The sequence below is a fragment of the Caretta caretta genome, chromosome 1 (genome assembly GCF_965140235.1).
Source record: "Caretta caretta isolate rCarCar2 chromosome 1, rCarCar1.hap1, whole genome shotgun sequence".
Classification (NCBI taxonomy): domain Eukaryota; kingdom Metazoa; phylum Chordata; order Testudines; family Cheloniidae; genus Caretta; species Caretta caretta.
In genome coordinates, this window is record NC_134206.1 from 159,894,374 (window position 1) to 159,911,692 (window position 17,319).

Below are 17,319 nucleotides of genomic sequence, written 5' to 3' on the forward strand. Positions count from 1 at the left end.
ATAAATTGGTTAGTCTCTAAGGTGCCACAAGTACTCCTTTTCTTTTTGCGAATACAGACTAACACGGCTGTTCCTCTGAAACCTGTCATTTAAGGCATAGTTTTCAAGACCGACAGCACCCACATCTAATAGAGGCCATTTTGGACTCTGATTTAAAAGGGTTTAGCACATGATCTCGAAGTCACGCTCCCAATGATCTATTTGCGAAATTCCTGGGAAGTCAAACTAAGGCCCCGGAGCTGCGGGAGGTGGCAAATAGCATGTTGTAATGCACTTAACATATGCTAATGCAAATGACAGAATAATGTCTAGAGGAACTACAAACAAATACATTTCCCGGGGCAGGTAAATTACTGAACTTTAGAAGGAAGACAGGTAAAAAAGGAGTGACCTGCCTCCATATCCTCCCTCAGGTGCGAGGCGAGCCCATGAACGATCATTGTCCTTTCCAAATGCAAAAGGCAGCCCATTAAAAGCAAAGGGCGGAGAAGGTGAGGTGTCAGGAAGAGGTCTGTTCTTTCCTGGGATGAGTGCGCTTTGCAAACCGCCCGGGGGAGGAAGAAGTAGCTACACGTGGTTTCTCGCTAGGCGCGGTCCCAGTCACAGGGCCCCCTGCTGCCCCCGGCAGGGTTCCTGGTGAAGACGACCCCAGCCGCTCCCCCAACTCAGCCACCCTCCTGCCTTCTCGGGGAGGAACCCCTGAGCTCCCACTCGCCTGCAGAGGGCTACACCCTGCACCAGTCCGCAGGGATTTAAATCACCGGTGCAGTGGGGCTGTAACAGGAGCTGGGCTAAGCCGAAACGCAAACACCTGCACAGCCCAGAGAAGGGAGCCACAACGCCAGGTGTGTTTCTGCAATCGCACCAAAGTCCGCATTTCGCTTCCGCCGTCAGGGCGCCTCGCTACCCCCCTTTGAACGATCTCGCCTCAAGACCCTCCCCTTCCACCCCACAGCAAGGGGGGCGCGTTATGAACCACCGGCCTTAACACCCGCCCCCCCCCGGCAGCAGCCCGGGCCCCCTTGGCGGGAGATCTGGCTGGGCCAGCCCCCAGGGAGCGACTGTCTGGTTTTCACGCCCCGGGGAAGAGCTGACTGGTGCCCGCCGCCTGGCAGGCTACAGCCCCTGGACGCCCTGTCTCCCGCCCCCTCCCCGAGCGCTTTGTGGCAGCCGAGCCTGGAATCCCGCCCGCCCGGGCGGCCCAGCGAGCTCCGGCGGCCACCAGGCTCCCGCCAGCGCCCGGGGAGGGGAGGGGAAAGGTGAAGGGGAGGGCAGTGACTTTGCACCACGCCGCCACCTGCCCCTTTGCCAGCCGCTCCCTCTCCCCCCGCCAGGCTCCTCCCCGCCCGCGGCCGCCGCCGCTCCGTGACTTTCCCGGCGCTGGGCAGGGGGAGCAGCAGCGGCGTCAGCGGGGCAAACTCCACGGCTCGCCCGGCAGCGGCACCGCTCTGCAGGGACCAGGGGAATCCCGCCCCACCGCGGGTTAGAGCAACGCGGGAGGCTTCCCCGCTGCGGCAGGCGGTGAGGGGGTTGCGGTGGCGCGCGTGTGTGTGTGTGTGTGGGGGGCTCGTTGACCCCGCCTGCAGCCAGCGGCGACTCGTGTGTGTCCTTGGCAGCTGTCTTTGGAAACTCGCTTTCAACTTCTTGGCTGGGCCGAAGGCAGCGCCTCGGGTGGCCCCGGCGGCTTGTGCCAACGCCGAGATCCCAGCCCTGGAATCGCACGCCGGCTGCGCTCGGTAGGGGCTGGAGCAGGTTCGTCCCTTGGCTGTGATCGTGGGGGCGGGCGATCGGCACGGAGTGTAGTTACTGGGTGGTTAGGTATTGCTGAAAAATAGCCCTTTCCATATGCAGGTAACCATTCAGGAGCCCTGGCTCCCCCTGGGAGTTTGTGGAACAGTAGATGTTGCCTTTCCAAAGGGATCTTTTGATGCCCCCTCTGGTCCCCCTTATATGACAGCTGGTGCTTCATAAATAACCCATCCTTCATGCCAGGCAGGTGTCTCAGAAAGAGGTGTCATTCGACGAGGATGGGATGGCTTTTGTTTCCAGGATCATATAAGCAAGAAGGAAATGAGATTGTTGTTACCTGCCTTGTCTTAGCTGTTTGAAATTTGGCGGCTTTAGGCTCATCTTGATGTTCTCGGGGAATACAGATCTGATGTGAATGTAGAACTGGGTGCTAGGACCTCTTGAATTTTGCAACAAACTTGCTACCTGCTACTAGGGATTCATGTGTCTGCTCTGTGCCTCTGTTTCCCCATTGGTAAAATGTGGATAATGGATATTTTCCTTACGGGGGTGTTGTGAGGCTTTACTTGGCAAAACACCTTGAGGTCCTTGGATGGAAAGCATTATGTAGTGCAAAACATTAAATGTGCATCCTGATTACTGTATATAATGTATACAATAGTAGTGTCATTGGTAGATATGGTGTCTTAAAGGCAAAACAGACACTTCCTTATATTGTAATCATTTCAGAGGAACATCTAATTTATGAAATTGTGCAAATAGTCTTTACGCATGTGAGTAGCTCATTGGTTTTAGTGGGGCTACTAGCGAGTGTGACTCAAATGAGTAAGGATTGAAGCATTAGGGCCTAACTTGCTTAGACACCCACCACTGTATGCCCTTGCCCACCACACACATCTCTTGGGTACCACAGTGGTTGTTGAGCATAATACACAACCCTGGATAAATACATTTTTCCATCCTCTGCCCCACAGTAGATAAGAGGAATGGGAAAGCCTGAGTGAATACTGTAGATGGAATAATAGAGTACTTTGATATCCCTGGAAAAAAAGGCCACTAGTGCTCTGCAAACAGTAAATTAAACCTCCTAATACCTCCTGAGTAAATATCCACCTTTCACAGTTTGTGGGGGAGGGGAACTAAGGCACTGAGAGATTGAGCAATTTGTCCAAGGTCACACTGAATGGCTGTCAGAGGTGAGACTAGCTCAGAATTCTTTACTAGTCCTGTACTCTTATAATTCAATATCAACATATTTTTATATATTCTTACAAAAGACCCCATTTCTGGGTACACATTTCATGCATTTTCAACTAAATTCATATAAGGTAACTCTTCCCACCCCCAAACTATCTCTTCTTCCCCCCCAGCCCAATTTAAAAAAGGATTCTGGGGGTGAAATTTTTGACCCCTTTGAAGTCAATAGCAGAACTTTCATTGACCTTAATAGGGCCTGGATTCACCCCAGGGTTTTTCAGCAGTAGACCAAAGAGAGACAAGTATAGTCTGACTTAATTCCTTTAAATATCCAGTTTTTAATATCTCTTATTTACTAAGTGCTAACAATGTCACTGGCTCTGTAGAAAGCATTAAATTACAAAAAGAAAAGGAGTACTTGTGGCACCTTAGAGACTAACCAATTTATTTGAGCATGAGCTTTCGTGAGCTACAGCTCACTTCATCGGATGAAGTTCCGATGAAGTGAGCTGTAGCTCACGAAAGCTCATGCTCAGATAAATTGGTTAGTCTCTAAGGTGCCACAAGTACTCCTTTTCTTTTTGCGAATACAGACTAACACGGCTGTTACTCTGAAACCTGTCATTAAATTACAGTCCCTCCTTTGCAAGCTTCTATTCTAAAAGACCCAGAGGAAACACCAGCACAGATTGGGAAACTCAGAGGTGGGAGCAACTTTGAATTTTGATTTCAGTGGTTTGTTACTTCAGATGAGCATCACAAAAGAAATGATGCTGTAGAGGTAGATGGATGAAGACAGGGAATTTGCTATAATCATTGCCGTTATACAAATGTGTGTGGGACACAGAGGAAAAACATAATAAATTCATATTAGGTTGGGCTAAAACAAATAAAAGCTGAGAAATACAAATTAAGGCTTGACTAAAGTAAACACAGGCTGAGAAATTTAACCTTTAATTTGACACCCAGGAAAGACAACAGTGTCAGCATAATTTTAAAAACTATTAATATAGTTCAAATATAGTACAGTAGTGCTACCAGGAAATCCCCCACCAACTTTAAATAGCAGGTTGGGTGTTGGCCAAGGTAACTTTTTGGAGACACCCACTATCTTTAAGGTCCCAATCCTTCAAGCTGATGCTCGTGGATGAGCCCCTACTCCCATGCACTGTTCCAGTAAAGTCAATGGATGACATATAGATGCAGGGGTCTGTACATGCAGTGCAAGTTGCAGGATCAAGGAAATAAATTAGACACTTGTGGCAGCATAACTAATCATAAATAGAGAGGAGCACATTTATTTTGATTTAGTCTATTTTCTGGTCCTATAATATGCACTAGTAAATGAAAATTACTGATCACTTATTTATTGAATGTATTCAAATATTCTTGATTTTTTTTTCCACTTCCCGTTTCTGGATTCCTTGTTTGCACTTGTAGTGGAAGGCCAGTTGAGTCAGGGCTTTGGAGCGGAGCCTGGAGCTGGAGCACGGAGCAGCTCCAGAGCAGCGGAGCTGCAGGTTTTTGCCTGGAGCTGGAGCACAGCTCCAAAGCCCTGAATTGAGTTGCATGGTATTGTTTCTGTTCCCTACCAGAATTAGCACACAAGTACTTCTGGCATGAACACTGGCTGATGTGTGTGGTGGGTTGCTTTTTTGCTTAAATTGGATGTTTAACTAGACTTTGCTACTGCCCTATGGCTCTCCAGTTCCTCCCTGTGGCACTTAGTATGAAGGGGGCAGAGTTCTGGTAATGTACATGTGCAATATAAATAGAACCATTTCTGTTTTTCTTTAAACCTTATTTTAAGTACCATATGCAGAATAATTCAGCAGTTTAATGATGTCCCAGAAAATACTCTGGTCTGAAACAATCAAGGAACACAGGAGCATTTACATTTTATCAGTGGTGTGAGTCTTCTGTCCAGATACTAGAGCTGGGTGGGAAATAGTTTTCCTATCCTGAAAAAGTTGTTGAGACTCTGAAATTCTTTGTACTGAATTAGGACAAAGAATTTCAATCTTGAACATTTTTGTGAACAGAAAATCCCCTCCCCAAATTTGGTTTGTGTTTATCAACATATTTCATAAGGTACCTGTTCCCTACCAAACACTAGGTGGGTGAGGTAATATCTTTTATCAGACCAACTTCTGATGGTGAGAGAGAAAAGCTTTCGAGCTTACACAGAGCTCTTCTTCAGGGCTGGGAAATGAATTCAGAGGGTCACAGCTAAATACCAGATGGAACAGATTGTTTAGCATAAATAGTTAACACATATTTCAAGGGACCATTTAAGATGAAGTGGCCCATTAACACCCTGCCAGTCACAGGGAGGAAAGGGGAAGGGAAAGCATTTGAGGGGAGGGTTGTTAGTGGGTTTCAAATTGTTGTAATAAGTCATAAATCTGGTGTCCAGTCTGTGATTTTTAGTGTCTAGCAAAGTTATGAATTTAACCTCCCAGGCTCGTCTTTTGAAAGTGTTGTGCAGATTTCCTTTTCGAATGAGGACTGATCGCTTTGTGAAAAGTGTTCAGTTGCAGATGATGTGGTGATTTTGTCTTATATAGTTTTTATTTTTTCTGAGAGCATAGTGGTGGTTTTGTTTCACCCACATAGTTGCTGTTGGGGCATTTAGTGCACTGGATGAGGTACACAACATGTTGAGATAGACAGGTATCTGACCCCTGGATCTTGAAAGGTGTGGTATAGGAGGGGGTATTGACCATTGTAGCAGTGGAGATATGTCTGCAGGTTTTGCATCTCTTTTTCTGGTAGGGTCTGGTACTGCTTTGAGTTGGTGTGCCCTGCTTGTGAAGAGCTTGCTTCTGATTATGAGCCTGGAGAGGCTGAGGGGTTGTTTGAAGGCCTGAAGAGGGGGTTTAGGAAAGATTTATTTCAGAATGCGTTCAGGCACTGTAACAGAAGCATTTGTTAATACTTCCCTGATAAAATGAAAGATGTCAATATTTTGATGAACATATAGTGCAGGAGCTCAAATGAGCACAGATGATCCAATAAGACCCTTTCTTTTAAAAGTAATCAGAATTGGAATATTTCAACAATTTTATTACACTTGTGTGTAAATCATGACATTATTAATTTGACTAATGCAAAATGCTATTGCTTCTTAAGTAGGGATATTGGCCTTGCTCCATGTATCTTGCCTATGCAATAAGGACTGAAGGATTGGGGGATGTGTGAAAAGATCACACAAAGTGAACCTGTAAAACAATTCCTTTCCCTGTTGTTTTCTCCTTTTCCACTCAGCTAAAATTCTTCAGTAATCTTGTTTACATATACACTGTTGAAAACTTGTTGGGGGTCACAATTGAATGATGGGTTTCAGAGTAGCAGCCGTGTTAGTCTGTATACGCAAAAAGAACAGGAGTACTTGTGGGACCTTAGAGACTAACAAATTTATTTGAGCATAAGCTTTCGTGGGCTACAGCCCACTTCATTGGATGCATAGAATGGAACATATAGTAAGAAGTTTTTATATATACAGAGAACATGAAAAGGTGGAGTAAGAGGTTAATTAATTAAGATGAGCTATTATCAGCCGGAGAGAAAAACTTTTGTAGTGATAATCAAAATGGCCCATTTAGACAGTTGACAAGAAGGTGTGAGGATACTTAACATGGGGAAATAGATTCAATATTTGTAATGACCCAGCCACTCCCAGTCTCTATTCACACCCAAGTTAATGGTATCTAATTTGCATATTAATTCAAGCTCAGCAGTTTCTCATTGGAGTCTGTTTTTGAAGCTTTTCTGTTGCAAAATTGCCACCTTTAAATCTGTTACTGAGTGGCCAGAGAGGTTGAAGTGTTTTCCTACTGGTTTTTGAATGTTATGATTCCTGATGTCAGATTTGTGTCCATTTATACTTTTTGTGTAGAGACTGTCTGGTCTGGCCAATGTACAATGATGGTAACTGATAAAAGGTGGGGGAGGATTTGTGGTACTCATAACAAAAGGGCTATAAAGTATAGTGTATCATTTTTAAAGACAAAATTTTGCAATGGAATTGTACTATTGCTTACTGTGTGAATTTGGGCAAGCCTCTTTAATCTTTCTATGCTCCAGTTCTCTATCTGCAAAATGGGAATTATATTCTTTCTCCCATGCTTTGTCTGTCTTGTGTATTTAAATTTTAACTTTTTGGGGCAGGGACTCTCCTATGTATATGTAGTGTCTAGCACAACGGGGTCAGGATCTCAGCTGGGTCTGTTGGAGTTACTGAATGACAAATAATAGTGTGGAGGTTTTAATATACTGCAGTGTACCTTTCTAAGGCCATGTCTACACTACCAGTTATGTTGGTAAAACTTATGTTGCCCAAGGGTGTGAATATTCCACCCCCCGGAGCAACATAAATGACACTGGCATAAGTGGCAGTGTGCACAGCAGGAGAGTTTCTCCAGCTGATGTAGCTACCGCGGCTCGTCAGCAGTCGTTTAATTGTGCTGACAGGAGAACTCTCTTCCATTTGCATAGAGTGGCTACACAAGAGATCTTACAGTGGCACTGCTGCATTGGTACAGCTTTGCCACTGTAAGATCTCTAATGTAGATATAGCCTAAGTAACCATTCTTTGGTAACTTGGGAGTTTTTCTACCTGTAACGTAATGTGTTTTTTATTGTGTATTTTGTTTAGCCATGACTATTGATCAGGACCATGATTTTGCATCATTTACAGTTTAGTGTGTTTGTGTTTTACTTTCTTCCTTGTCTTTTATCCTTCCTCATCAAAGTGTTTGCTCTGACGTAGCTTGACTTATAAATAACTGGTCTGATTTATTTACTGCTGATTCGTATCTCAGAAACTGGGCAAACAGCTAATAAGATTGCTAAAAACGTATAGTGAGTACAAAGGTGGAGGACATATGCTGTCATCATGAAGCTGGAGATGTCTAGACTAAGGTGAGTGAGTTTGCTTAAATTAGGCTTCTGAAAGTACTAGCATAGTACTGGTTTCCATACATGTTGTGTTGCTGTCAAAACTAGTGCTGTCTTTCCTTTTAGGTTATGTCTACACTACCACTTATGTCGGTATAGTTTGTCGCCCAGTGGTGTGAAAAAGCCACCTTCCTGAGCGACATAAGTCACACCGACCTAAGTGCTGGTGTGGACAGCGCTATGTACTGATGGGAGAGCTTCCCACACCAACATACGCCAGCCTCCACGAGTGGTGGTAGCTATGTCAGCTTAGAGCGGCTACATAAAGAGCTTACTTACAGCTGCGCTGCTGTAAACTCTCTAGTCTAGTGTAGCCATAGCTGATTACAGAGTCTGAGGAAGCTAATGTAATTAATAATAGGACTTTTTGTTTCCAAAGCTCTGTACGACTATAAAGTAATTCAGAACACTGTGTATGGCTTGTAAGCATTAATGCCGTTTTCCAGATGGGGAACCGGAGACAGAAAGAAATTACTTACTGTCAAGCTTTGAGGAAGTCATTGGCAGAGCTGAGATTAAAAGTCAGGATTTCCTGATCCCCAATTCCTTCCTCTAGAAATTGTTTACTTGTTTTAGTAATAGAGTAAAGGCTCCTAACTAGTGGGACTTTTGGAGACATTATGGTGTGAGAGGTCTTTCTTACAGTGTGCAATAAGCTTTCAAATACCACACAGTGATTTCAAATATGAAAAAGCTACTAAATTTAGGAGCAGACTAACAGTGATCAATTACTTTAAATATTTGAACAATGACCGGTCTTTTGTTCTACTTTTAGTTTTAGCTACAGATATATGTTTCAGTCGTGACTGATTAGAACAAACAAACAGGGATTTGATGTCCTCGTTCCTTAAATATTTGTCTCAATTTCAAATGAGGAGACTGGGAGGAAATGGCTGATTTTGTTTACTGTATTTTTTGAGGTGCAAAATTTATTGTAAAACTAAATTAAGATATTGGTAGCTTTGACACTGAGTAGCTTCAGGCTTCCCATAGGGTGAAATCAGATGGCTAGAATCTTTTTGAGGAATTTTCCCCAATTCCTTAAGAACATTATTGAGGCACTGCATTTTATGTGTTAAACATTAGAACCATTAAAAATGCCATATTAGTAACTGTACCGTAAAAATGCAAATGCAACAGGACTTGAGCTTCCCTTTCTCCGGGTCTGTGATTGGTGGATATTGTCAGTGTCTATGCTGGGTGTTCAGGGCTAAAATTCCACCTTTGTTATTGCACAGTGTTTTGCCAGCTACTTAGGGTAAAAAGAAAAGGAGTACTTGTAGCACCTTAGAGACTAACCAATTTATTTGAGCATGAGCTTTCGTGAGCTACAGCTCACTTCATCAGCTGTAGCTCACGAAAGCTCATGCTCAAATAAATTGGTTAGTCTCTAAGGTGCTACAAGTACTCCTTTTCTTTTTGCGAATACAGACTAACACGGCTGTTACTCTGAAACCTACTTAGGGTAGCAAGTTATAGCCGTGACTAAAGGGATGCTGGGAAGGCTGATGGCTCAGATTTAACATATAAGATATAATAGGGATATGTCTAATGCCCAATTAGTTGTGGAAAATTTATCTACTGCTCTAAAATAAGCTTTGCAGCATCCTCTGCCTGGCAATCCTATGATAACAAGCACAATTGCACGTATGTGACATTCTTCTACTCTGGAGGAAGTGCCTGGGGGAGAAACTGTGGGAGAAGGAGGTAAGAGAGGTGCCAGTGAAAATATTTAAAAAAAAAACATGCTTTCAAAATTCTTTCTGGTGACTTCTAGTATGTTGGTTATTCAAACATTTTTATTATTGTGATTCAGAGTTTTGTTTCTGACGGTTGTGAGGTCATCTGAGTAAAAAGTTCTGAATTGTGTGTCATGATCAACTCTTTGCATAGGCAAGGAACTACCCAATAACAACCTACACTTTCATAGGTTGTTATTTTAATAGTCTCTATTAAAGGATCTAGCTGTTTCTAATAGCAAGGAACAGTTATGCGGCCTTCCCCCTCCCACCTTTTTAATAAGCTATATCTTGTATATGCACTGAAAATAAACCCTGTACTTTTGCATAAGGCTTTTGGAAAGTTTCTGGTTCAGTCATAGCAATTTTTATTTACACAAACATTTCTGATTCATGCTTTGAAATATTCTCTTACTGGTTTTATTTACACTATGAACTGGCAGGCCTGCAAGCTGACAAAACATCTTCCAAACTGAACAAAAACAGATTTTGGACTGACCATATAGTTACAATATCATAATTAATTTGATCTATCACTTTAATGGAAATTTTGATAGGCAGAAAACTATAAATGTGCCCAATATGCAGGTAAAACCATCTTTGGACAGCCCAAGCTAAGGAATGTCCAGTATTTTACCTTGGATGGCTGGTCTTGAAGATAAACCTAGAGTGCTTCAGGAAGTGTTGCTGGTGGTCTCCCAAAGGCCTTCATTCTTCCCTGTAAACCAGTTATCAGCTAATGGTGCAGCATTTCAAGGTCATCAGATATTCCAGGGCACTGTTCCTGAGCGTGGGTGTAGGGCAGAGGAAAACAGTTCTAAGAGGGCACCTGGTAAGGTGACCACTCCAACTTCCATAAAGTCAGTGGGAGTTTTTCTGTTAACTTCAATGATTATTGGAACAGGAGTACTTGTGGCACCTTAGAGACTAACAAATTTATTTGAGCATAAGCTTTCGTGGGCTACAGCCCACTTCATTGGATGCATAGAATGGAACATATAATAAAAGATATATAAGATATAGTACATATAGTAAGAAGATATATGTGTGTGTGTGAACACAGAGAACATGAAAAGGTGGAGTAAGAGGGTAATTAATTAAGATGAGCTATCATCAGCAGGGGAAAAAAACTTTTGTAGTGATAATCAAGATGGCCCATTTAGACAGTTGATGAGGGTGTGAGGATACTTAACATTGGGAAATAGATTCAATATTTGTAATGATCCAGTCTCTATTCAAACCCAAATTAATGGTATCTAATTTGCATATTAATTCAAGCTCAGCAGTTTCTCATTGGAGTCTGTTTTTGAAGCTTTTCTGTTGCAAAATTGCTACCTTTACATCTGGTACTGAGTGGCCAGAGAGGTTGAAGTGTTCTCCTACTGGTTTTTAAATGTTATGATTCCTGATGTCAGATTTGTGTCCATTTACTCTTTTGCGTAGAGATGATCCAGTTTGGCCAATGTACATGGTAGAGGGGCATTGTTGGCACATGATGGTATATATCACATTGGTAGATGTGCAGGTGAACGAGCCCTTGATGGCATGGCTAATGTGATTAGGTCCTATGAGGGTGTCACTTGAATAGATATGTGGACAGAGTTGGCATCAGGCTTTGTTGCAAGGATAAGCTCCTGGTTTAGTGTTTTTGTTGTGTGGTATGTGGTTGCTGGAGAGTATTTGCTTCAGGTCTGTAAGCGAGGGCTGGTCTGTCTCCCAAGATCTGTGAGAATGAGGGATCATTTTTCAGGATAGGCTGTAGATCTTTGATGATGCGCTGGAGAGGTTTAAGTTGGGGGCTGAAGGTGACAGCTAGTGGTGTTCTGTTATTTTCTTTGTTGGGCCTGTCCTATAATAGCTAACACAAACTGGTAATTGGTGTTGGTAATTCTGGTGCAAAAGCCAGTGACTGACGAGGCACTATAACTTCATCCCTTTCTGCAAACACAGGAGGAAATAGTTCGTGAAATAACAAAGGATAAAGTGAGTATGAGAAACTTACTTTAAAAATTCCTAGCAGTATCTTACGCTATGGAGAGTGAAAATGCCTGGTGAACCTTACAAATTTGGGTTGACATAGTTACAGCACTTGGGGTGTTAAAAATCCGCACCCCGAGCACTATGCTGACCTAATTCTTGCTGTAGGGGCAGCTAAGCTGACAGAAGAATGCTTCTGTTGGCCTAGCTACTATTGCTTAGGGAGGTGAAGTTTACTACTGTGTTGGAAAAACATCTTCTATTGCTGGTTTCAGAGTAACAGCCGTGTTAGTCTGTATTCACAAAAAGAAAAGGAGGACTTGTGGCACCTTAGAGACTAACCAATTTATTTGAGCATGAGCTTTAGTGAGCTACAGCTCACTTCATGTCTGTGATTGCGTGACCAGAGAGATTGAAGTGTTCTCCGACTGGTTTGTGAATGTTATAATTCTTGACATCTGATTTGTGTCCATTTATTCTTTTACGTAGAGACTGTCCAGTTTGACCAATGTAAATGGCAGAGGGGCATTGCTGGCACATGATGGCATATATCACATTGGTGGATGTGCAGGTGAATGAGCCTCTGATAGTGTGGCTGATATTATTAGGCCCTGTGATGGTGTCCCCTGAATAGATATGTGGGCACAGTTGGCAACGGGCTTTGTTGCAAGGATAAGTTCCTGGGTTAGTGGTTCTGTTGTGTGGTATGTGGTTGTTGGTGAGTATTTGCTTCAGGTTGCGGTCGGAGAACACTTCAATCTCTCTGGTCAAGCAATCACAGACATGAAGGTCGCTATCTTAAAACAAAAAAACTTCAAATCCAGACTCCAGCGAGAAACTGCTGAATTGGAATTCATTTGCAAATTGGATACTATTAATTTAGGCTTAAATAGAGACTGGGAGTGGCTAAGTCATTATGCAAGGTAGCCTATTTCCCCTTGTTTTTTCCTACCCCCCCCCAATGTTCTGGTTAAACTTGGATTTAAACTTGGAGAGTGGTCAGTTTGGATGACCTATTGCCAGCAGGAGAGTGAGTTTGTGTGTGTGTGTGTGTGTGTCCCCGGGGAAAAAAGGGGGGGGGGTGAGAGAGCCTGGATTTGTGCTGGAAATGGCCCACCTTGATTATCATGCACATTGTAGGGAGAGTGGTCACTTTGGATGAGCTATTACCAGCAGGAGAGTGAGTTTGTGTGTGGGGGGGTGGAGGGTGAGAAAACCTGGATTTGTGCTGGAAATAGCCCAACTTGATGATCACTTTAGATAAGCTATTACCAGCAGGACAGTGGGGTGGGAGGAGGTATTGTTTCATGATCTCTGTGTGTATATAATGTCTGCTGCAGTTTCCACGGTATGCATCCAATGAAGTGAGCTGTAGCTCACGAAAGCTCATGCTCAAATAAATTGGTTAATCTCTAAGGTGCCACAAGTACTCCTTTTCTTTTTATCTTCTATTGCTGTAGTCTATGTTTATACTACCAGGTTACAATGGCATAGCTATACTGCTGTAGTGCAAACATGGCCTAAGGCCTGGTCTATACCGAAAACCTAAGTTGACCTAGCTATGTTGCTCAGGGCCGTGAAAAATTCACACCCTCGAGAGATGTAGTTAGGCCAAACTAAGCCCCAGTTTAAACGCCATTGGATTGATGGAAGAATTCTTCTATCGATCCAGCTTAGCTACCACCTCTCGGGGGTGGATTAACTACAGCAATGGAAACCTCCCCCCCCACCCCCCCCTTCTGTTGCTATAGCAATTGTTTACGCTATGGTGCTAGGGCAGCAGACCTGCAGCTTCATAGCTGTGCCGCTGTAGCATCTGTAGTGTAGATGTAGCCTAAGTCTTTTATTTAAGAAGCTGACAAAGCAACGGGTATTTCTGAGGTTGTGTTGATTACCATTCTGTTTTCATATCACCTTTTCCAGAGAATAGAAAAACCCCTTCTGCGAAGTGTTACTCAACCACTGAGGTGGGGCAGAACTGCATGCCACCATTATATGATGTGAACAACTGAGTAAGAATGGATGAGACATAAAACAGAGGTACTGACGACTTGTGTTCACTGGATTCGTTGCCTTTCCTGTAAGTAAGAGTGAACGGTGTTAACCCCAGTGTCTTGCCCAGATAAGACTAATAGCATTCTGCTGACCTAAATTTCTCCTGTAGCTTTGACCGGTTCTGTTCCCGCCCTTGACCCCCACCCCCCGTCTTTCCTATTCTAAATTGCTGTGGAGTGTTGGGATGTTCTAACTGTTTAAGCCACTGGTGCAATCCACCAAAGAGGTAGCAGCAGTTTAGCCCTATTCTCCCCATTACCAATCTTCCTATACCACGGTCCCCTGTGCCAGGGCTCTGTGCAATCCCATCCTTCCTTCTCCTCCCCATTCATGGCTCTAGCCTAAGCCTGAACATCTATATACGGCAATTTTATAGCCCTGTGAGCCTAGCACAGGCTTGCTGCTGGTGTTTGACTGCAGTGTACACTGAAGCAAAAATTTGCGCCTTTCTAAGGGGGAGACAAAGCCTGAGAGTATCAGTACTCTTGTTCTGAGAGCGAGCATGGCGTTCAGTTAACCTTCTCGGGCTGTGGGGCACTTATGCAGCTGGCTGTCACTTGCTGCTGTACAATAGTAAAGGCTGCATCAGTGTGTTGAGTTTTATAAAAGCATGTTTGTTTGCATGTAGCTTGAATGTAAAGATGAACTTTGTGCTGAAACTTGCACAGGAACATTCCTTTCTGCCTCTCCTTCAGTGCACCCAACAGGAGTTCATGTTTAATGTGTGGCTGCTTAATAGAGAGCAAACTTCTTCCCTTTTCTTTTCTGGGTGTGTGTGGTGGTCTAACTGAACTTGAAATTTTCCATGCCATTTTATTCTTAGTCCATAATGTAGCCTACATCCAGTGTTAATTTTGTAGTGTAGGGGAGGAGGATGGCTTTTTTAGTTTTGTCTCTTGTTAATTAGCCATCACTGCCTACCCTTCTCAACAATATTATTACATATTTGAGAACTAGAGCCTAACAGGAAAACTCGGGTATTAAATCTGTAATGCTGCTAGGTTTATTTCATGCTGTTATATTTAGTTAATGTTAGAGGGTTGAGAAACTAATTACCTTTAATTTAGGCAATATATTTCTAGTTATAAGTGGATGAGTTAAGAGTGAAATGAAAGTCATAACTAAGAACATCACTGTGCTTGTTGGTTTGCATCTTAACTAGAGATGGTTGAAAAATGGTATTTCTGTCCTGCAGGAGATTGAGACTTTGAAATTCCCGAAGTGGGACAAAAAGTTAATCTCTGATTTCTTCCCCCAACAAATGAAATATTCTGAAAAATTTAGTTTTAACCTTTATTGTTTTGAGAAGATCAAAACATTCTTATAAATTATATACATATTTCAGTAATTTCCAGGTATGAATTTTGAAATCATATGTTCCTGCAGAACATTTTGATTCTGTTTGGAAATGGCATTTTCCAACTGAAAACTGCTGTCACAACTTTTTCAGCCCGCTCTAATTGTAACACTATGAATGCATGTGTTTTTGTATATTTACAGGTTATCCCAAGTTTTTCAAACACTTGAGCTGTCTCAGCACTGTTGACAAAGCTGAGATGGCTGTAAACTCAGTAAGTAGTTAAATATTCAATTTTGTTTTCTGTGGGTAGCAGCCTATTGAGTAATGAATTAATAGTCAGGTCCATTAAAAGTGGACATAGGTATGCATGATTTTATTTTTTTAAGAAGTTTCTTGACTTTAGTTTCCTATTCTATAAAATGGGGAAAATACTTGCCTGTATCACAGGGTATTGTGGGGATGAATGAACTAATTCTTCAAGTCTCTGATATCACAGTGATGGATGTAGTTTATGAATCTAGCACTCTGCCATCAACTAATTTGTTCTATAGTGTATTTGGTAAAAGTAATGAAGTCTTATCAGATCTCACTACAGCACTCCGCTAATTAGCATTGAAGCGATGCTGTCAACTGGAAAATCAAATTTATTGCTGAAAAATTTGCACCGAACGTAGTAACTACCCCCTAAATTATTACAGCTGAAATAAGTTATCAGAAAAAAATATGCAATTTTTCCAGTTTGTTTGTTTGTTCTTTTTTCTTTTATTTTTCACTGTTTTTTCAATAAAAGAGAAACTAAGTGTGCAGAAGAGATTCTTAAGGAAGCAACATTTTTTTTTCTTTCTAAAGAAATTTAAAATCTAAAACATATTTAGAAGGTGATGTGATCTATTGGAAACTAGTTTTGGTGGGGTTTTTTTTGCTGTTTTTTTTTTTTTTCTTTAAATTAATCCGTCAGTTGAATGTGTCTCTAAGTCTCTCACTCCACTTCTCAGGAGACTTTGTATATCTATTTTTGTGTGTGTGTGAGTGTAATGAATTTCTGAATGAGTGCAATGAGAATTGGTGGGCTTTTACTGTATTTACATAAGTGACAATGTTTTTTAGAAATGATTATATTGTTCTAACTTTGCAATATTAATGTTTTTTCCCACCTTCACCTCAATTTTGCTATTTAGGGGCTACCACCTTACTATGAAAATCATGGTTATCAGCCAGAAAACTTCTATATTTCCAGACAGCCTGTGGATGCTAACGTGTATCCACCATATTATCCTCCATCGGTGCCACATTATGTCCCAAGAGTTCCTGCTCATCAGTCAGCTCCCCCAGTAGTACAGCCAAAGCCGCCATCAGCAAAACTGTGCACGTCAAGTAAGATTTGTCTGGAGTTCTTTTTATGTAGACCGATCAAAACTTGTTTCCTTTCAAGCTCTTATGTTGAGGGACTATCCCAGGAGCACCTCTTTGTCCCTCAGGGTGCTAGGTAGCTGAACAAGTCAATTACTATTATACTTTTTTGTAAAAAAGTGTGAGGAGTTGAGTGGTTCTTTGAAGTGATGATGAGATGGAGAGACTCTAACATCTGAATTGCAGATTCACGCCTGCTTACTAGTGATTGAAAGCTGTCCATCTAAGGGCACGTCTTCACTAGCAACATTAAAGCGCTGGTCATGGCAGCACTTTAACGTGGCTGTGTAGTCGTGGCATAGCACTGAGAGAGAGCTCTCCCAGCGCTATAAAAAACCCATCTCCACTGGGGAATAGCTCCCAGGGCTGGTGCACTGTCCACAGCGCTGCAACTTGCAGCGCTCAGGGGTGTGTGTTTTCATACCCCTGAGCGAGAAAGTTGCAGCACTGTAAAGTGCTAGTGAAGACAAGCCCTAATTTACTTGCAGGGAGATAGGGATGGAGGCTAGCCTAGTAAAATAATTTGTTTGCAAACCTAACTCTTCTTTTTCTCCCTTTTTAATTGCAGAAGTTAAGAAAACTCTATGCATCGTTTTATCCGTTGCAATAATACTATCGGTTTCCATAATTGCAGCTATGCTTATCTGGTATTTTGGTAAGGATGTGTTTGTGTTGATAGAAATTTTTTATTCAAAGCTAAAATGTCTTGAGTTTTTCCATTTCCCAACGTAAGTGTGTCATCTTCCAGAGGGTGGTAAATTAGAGCAGTAAACTCTTGTTATCGATCTCTTTTCTGAATGCAACTTATTTTAATATCTAAAAGCTTAATTATTTGCCATAACCAGTATCGCTGTTGCTGTTGTCCTTTCCTTTAACTTCAAATATATTTACATTTGATAAGTGTCCTTGACTCAGCAGCAACCTCTTATTCAT

General features: G+C 42.3%; 1 protein-coding gene across 6 annotated transcripts in view; it reads left to right on the forward strand.

Annotated features, from left to right (window-relative positions):
* The first annotated feature begins 757 nt into the window (after positions 1 to 757).
* TMPRSS2 (transmembrane serine protease 2) overlaps positions 758 to 17,319 on the forward strand; it is a 48,297-nt gene continuing 31,735 nt past the window's right edge. Inside the window, exons 1-5 of one of the 6 annotated variants that reach the window (XM_075132637.1) lie at positions 758 to 845; positions 13,545 to 13,701; positions 15,177 to 15,247; positions 16,155 to 16,350; positions 16,955 to 17,041. In XM_075132637.1, coding sequence (XP_074988738.1) covers positions 13,644 to 13,701; positions 15,177 to 15,247; positions 16,155 to 16,350; positions 16,955 to 17,041 — 412 coding nt within the window. In that variant the 5' untranslated portion in view covers positions 758 to 845; positions 13,545 to 13,643. Of the gene's footprint in view, positions 846 to 1,147; positions 1,522 to 1,544; positions 1,753 to 3,524; positions 7,870 to 13,544; positions 13,702 to 15,176; positions 15,248 to 16,154; positions 16,351 to 16,954; positions 17,042 to 17,319 lie in introns of those variants that run through there. The other 5 variants (XM_075132638.1, XM_048866017.2, XM_048866026.2 and 2 more) reach the window with 5 other exon arrangements.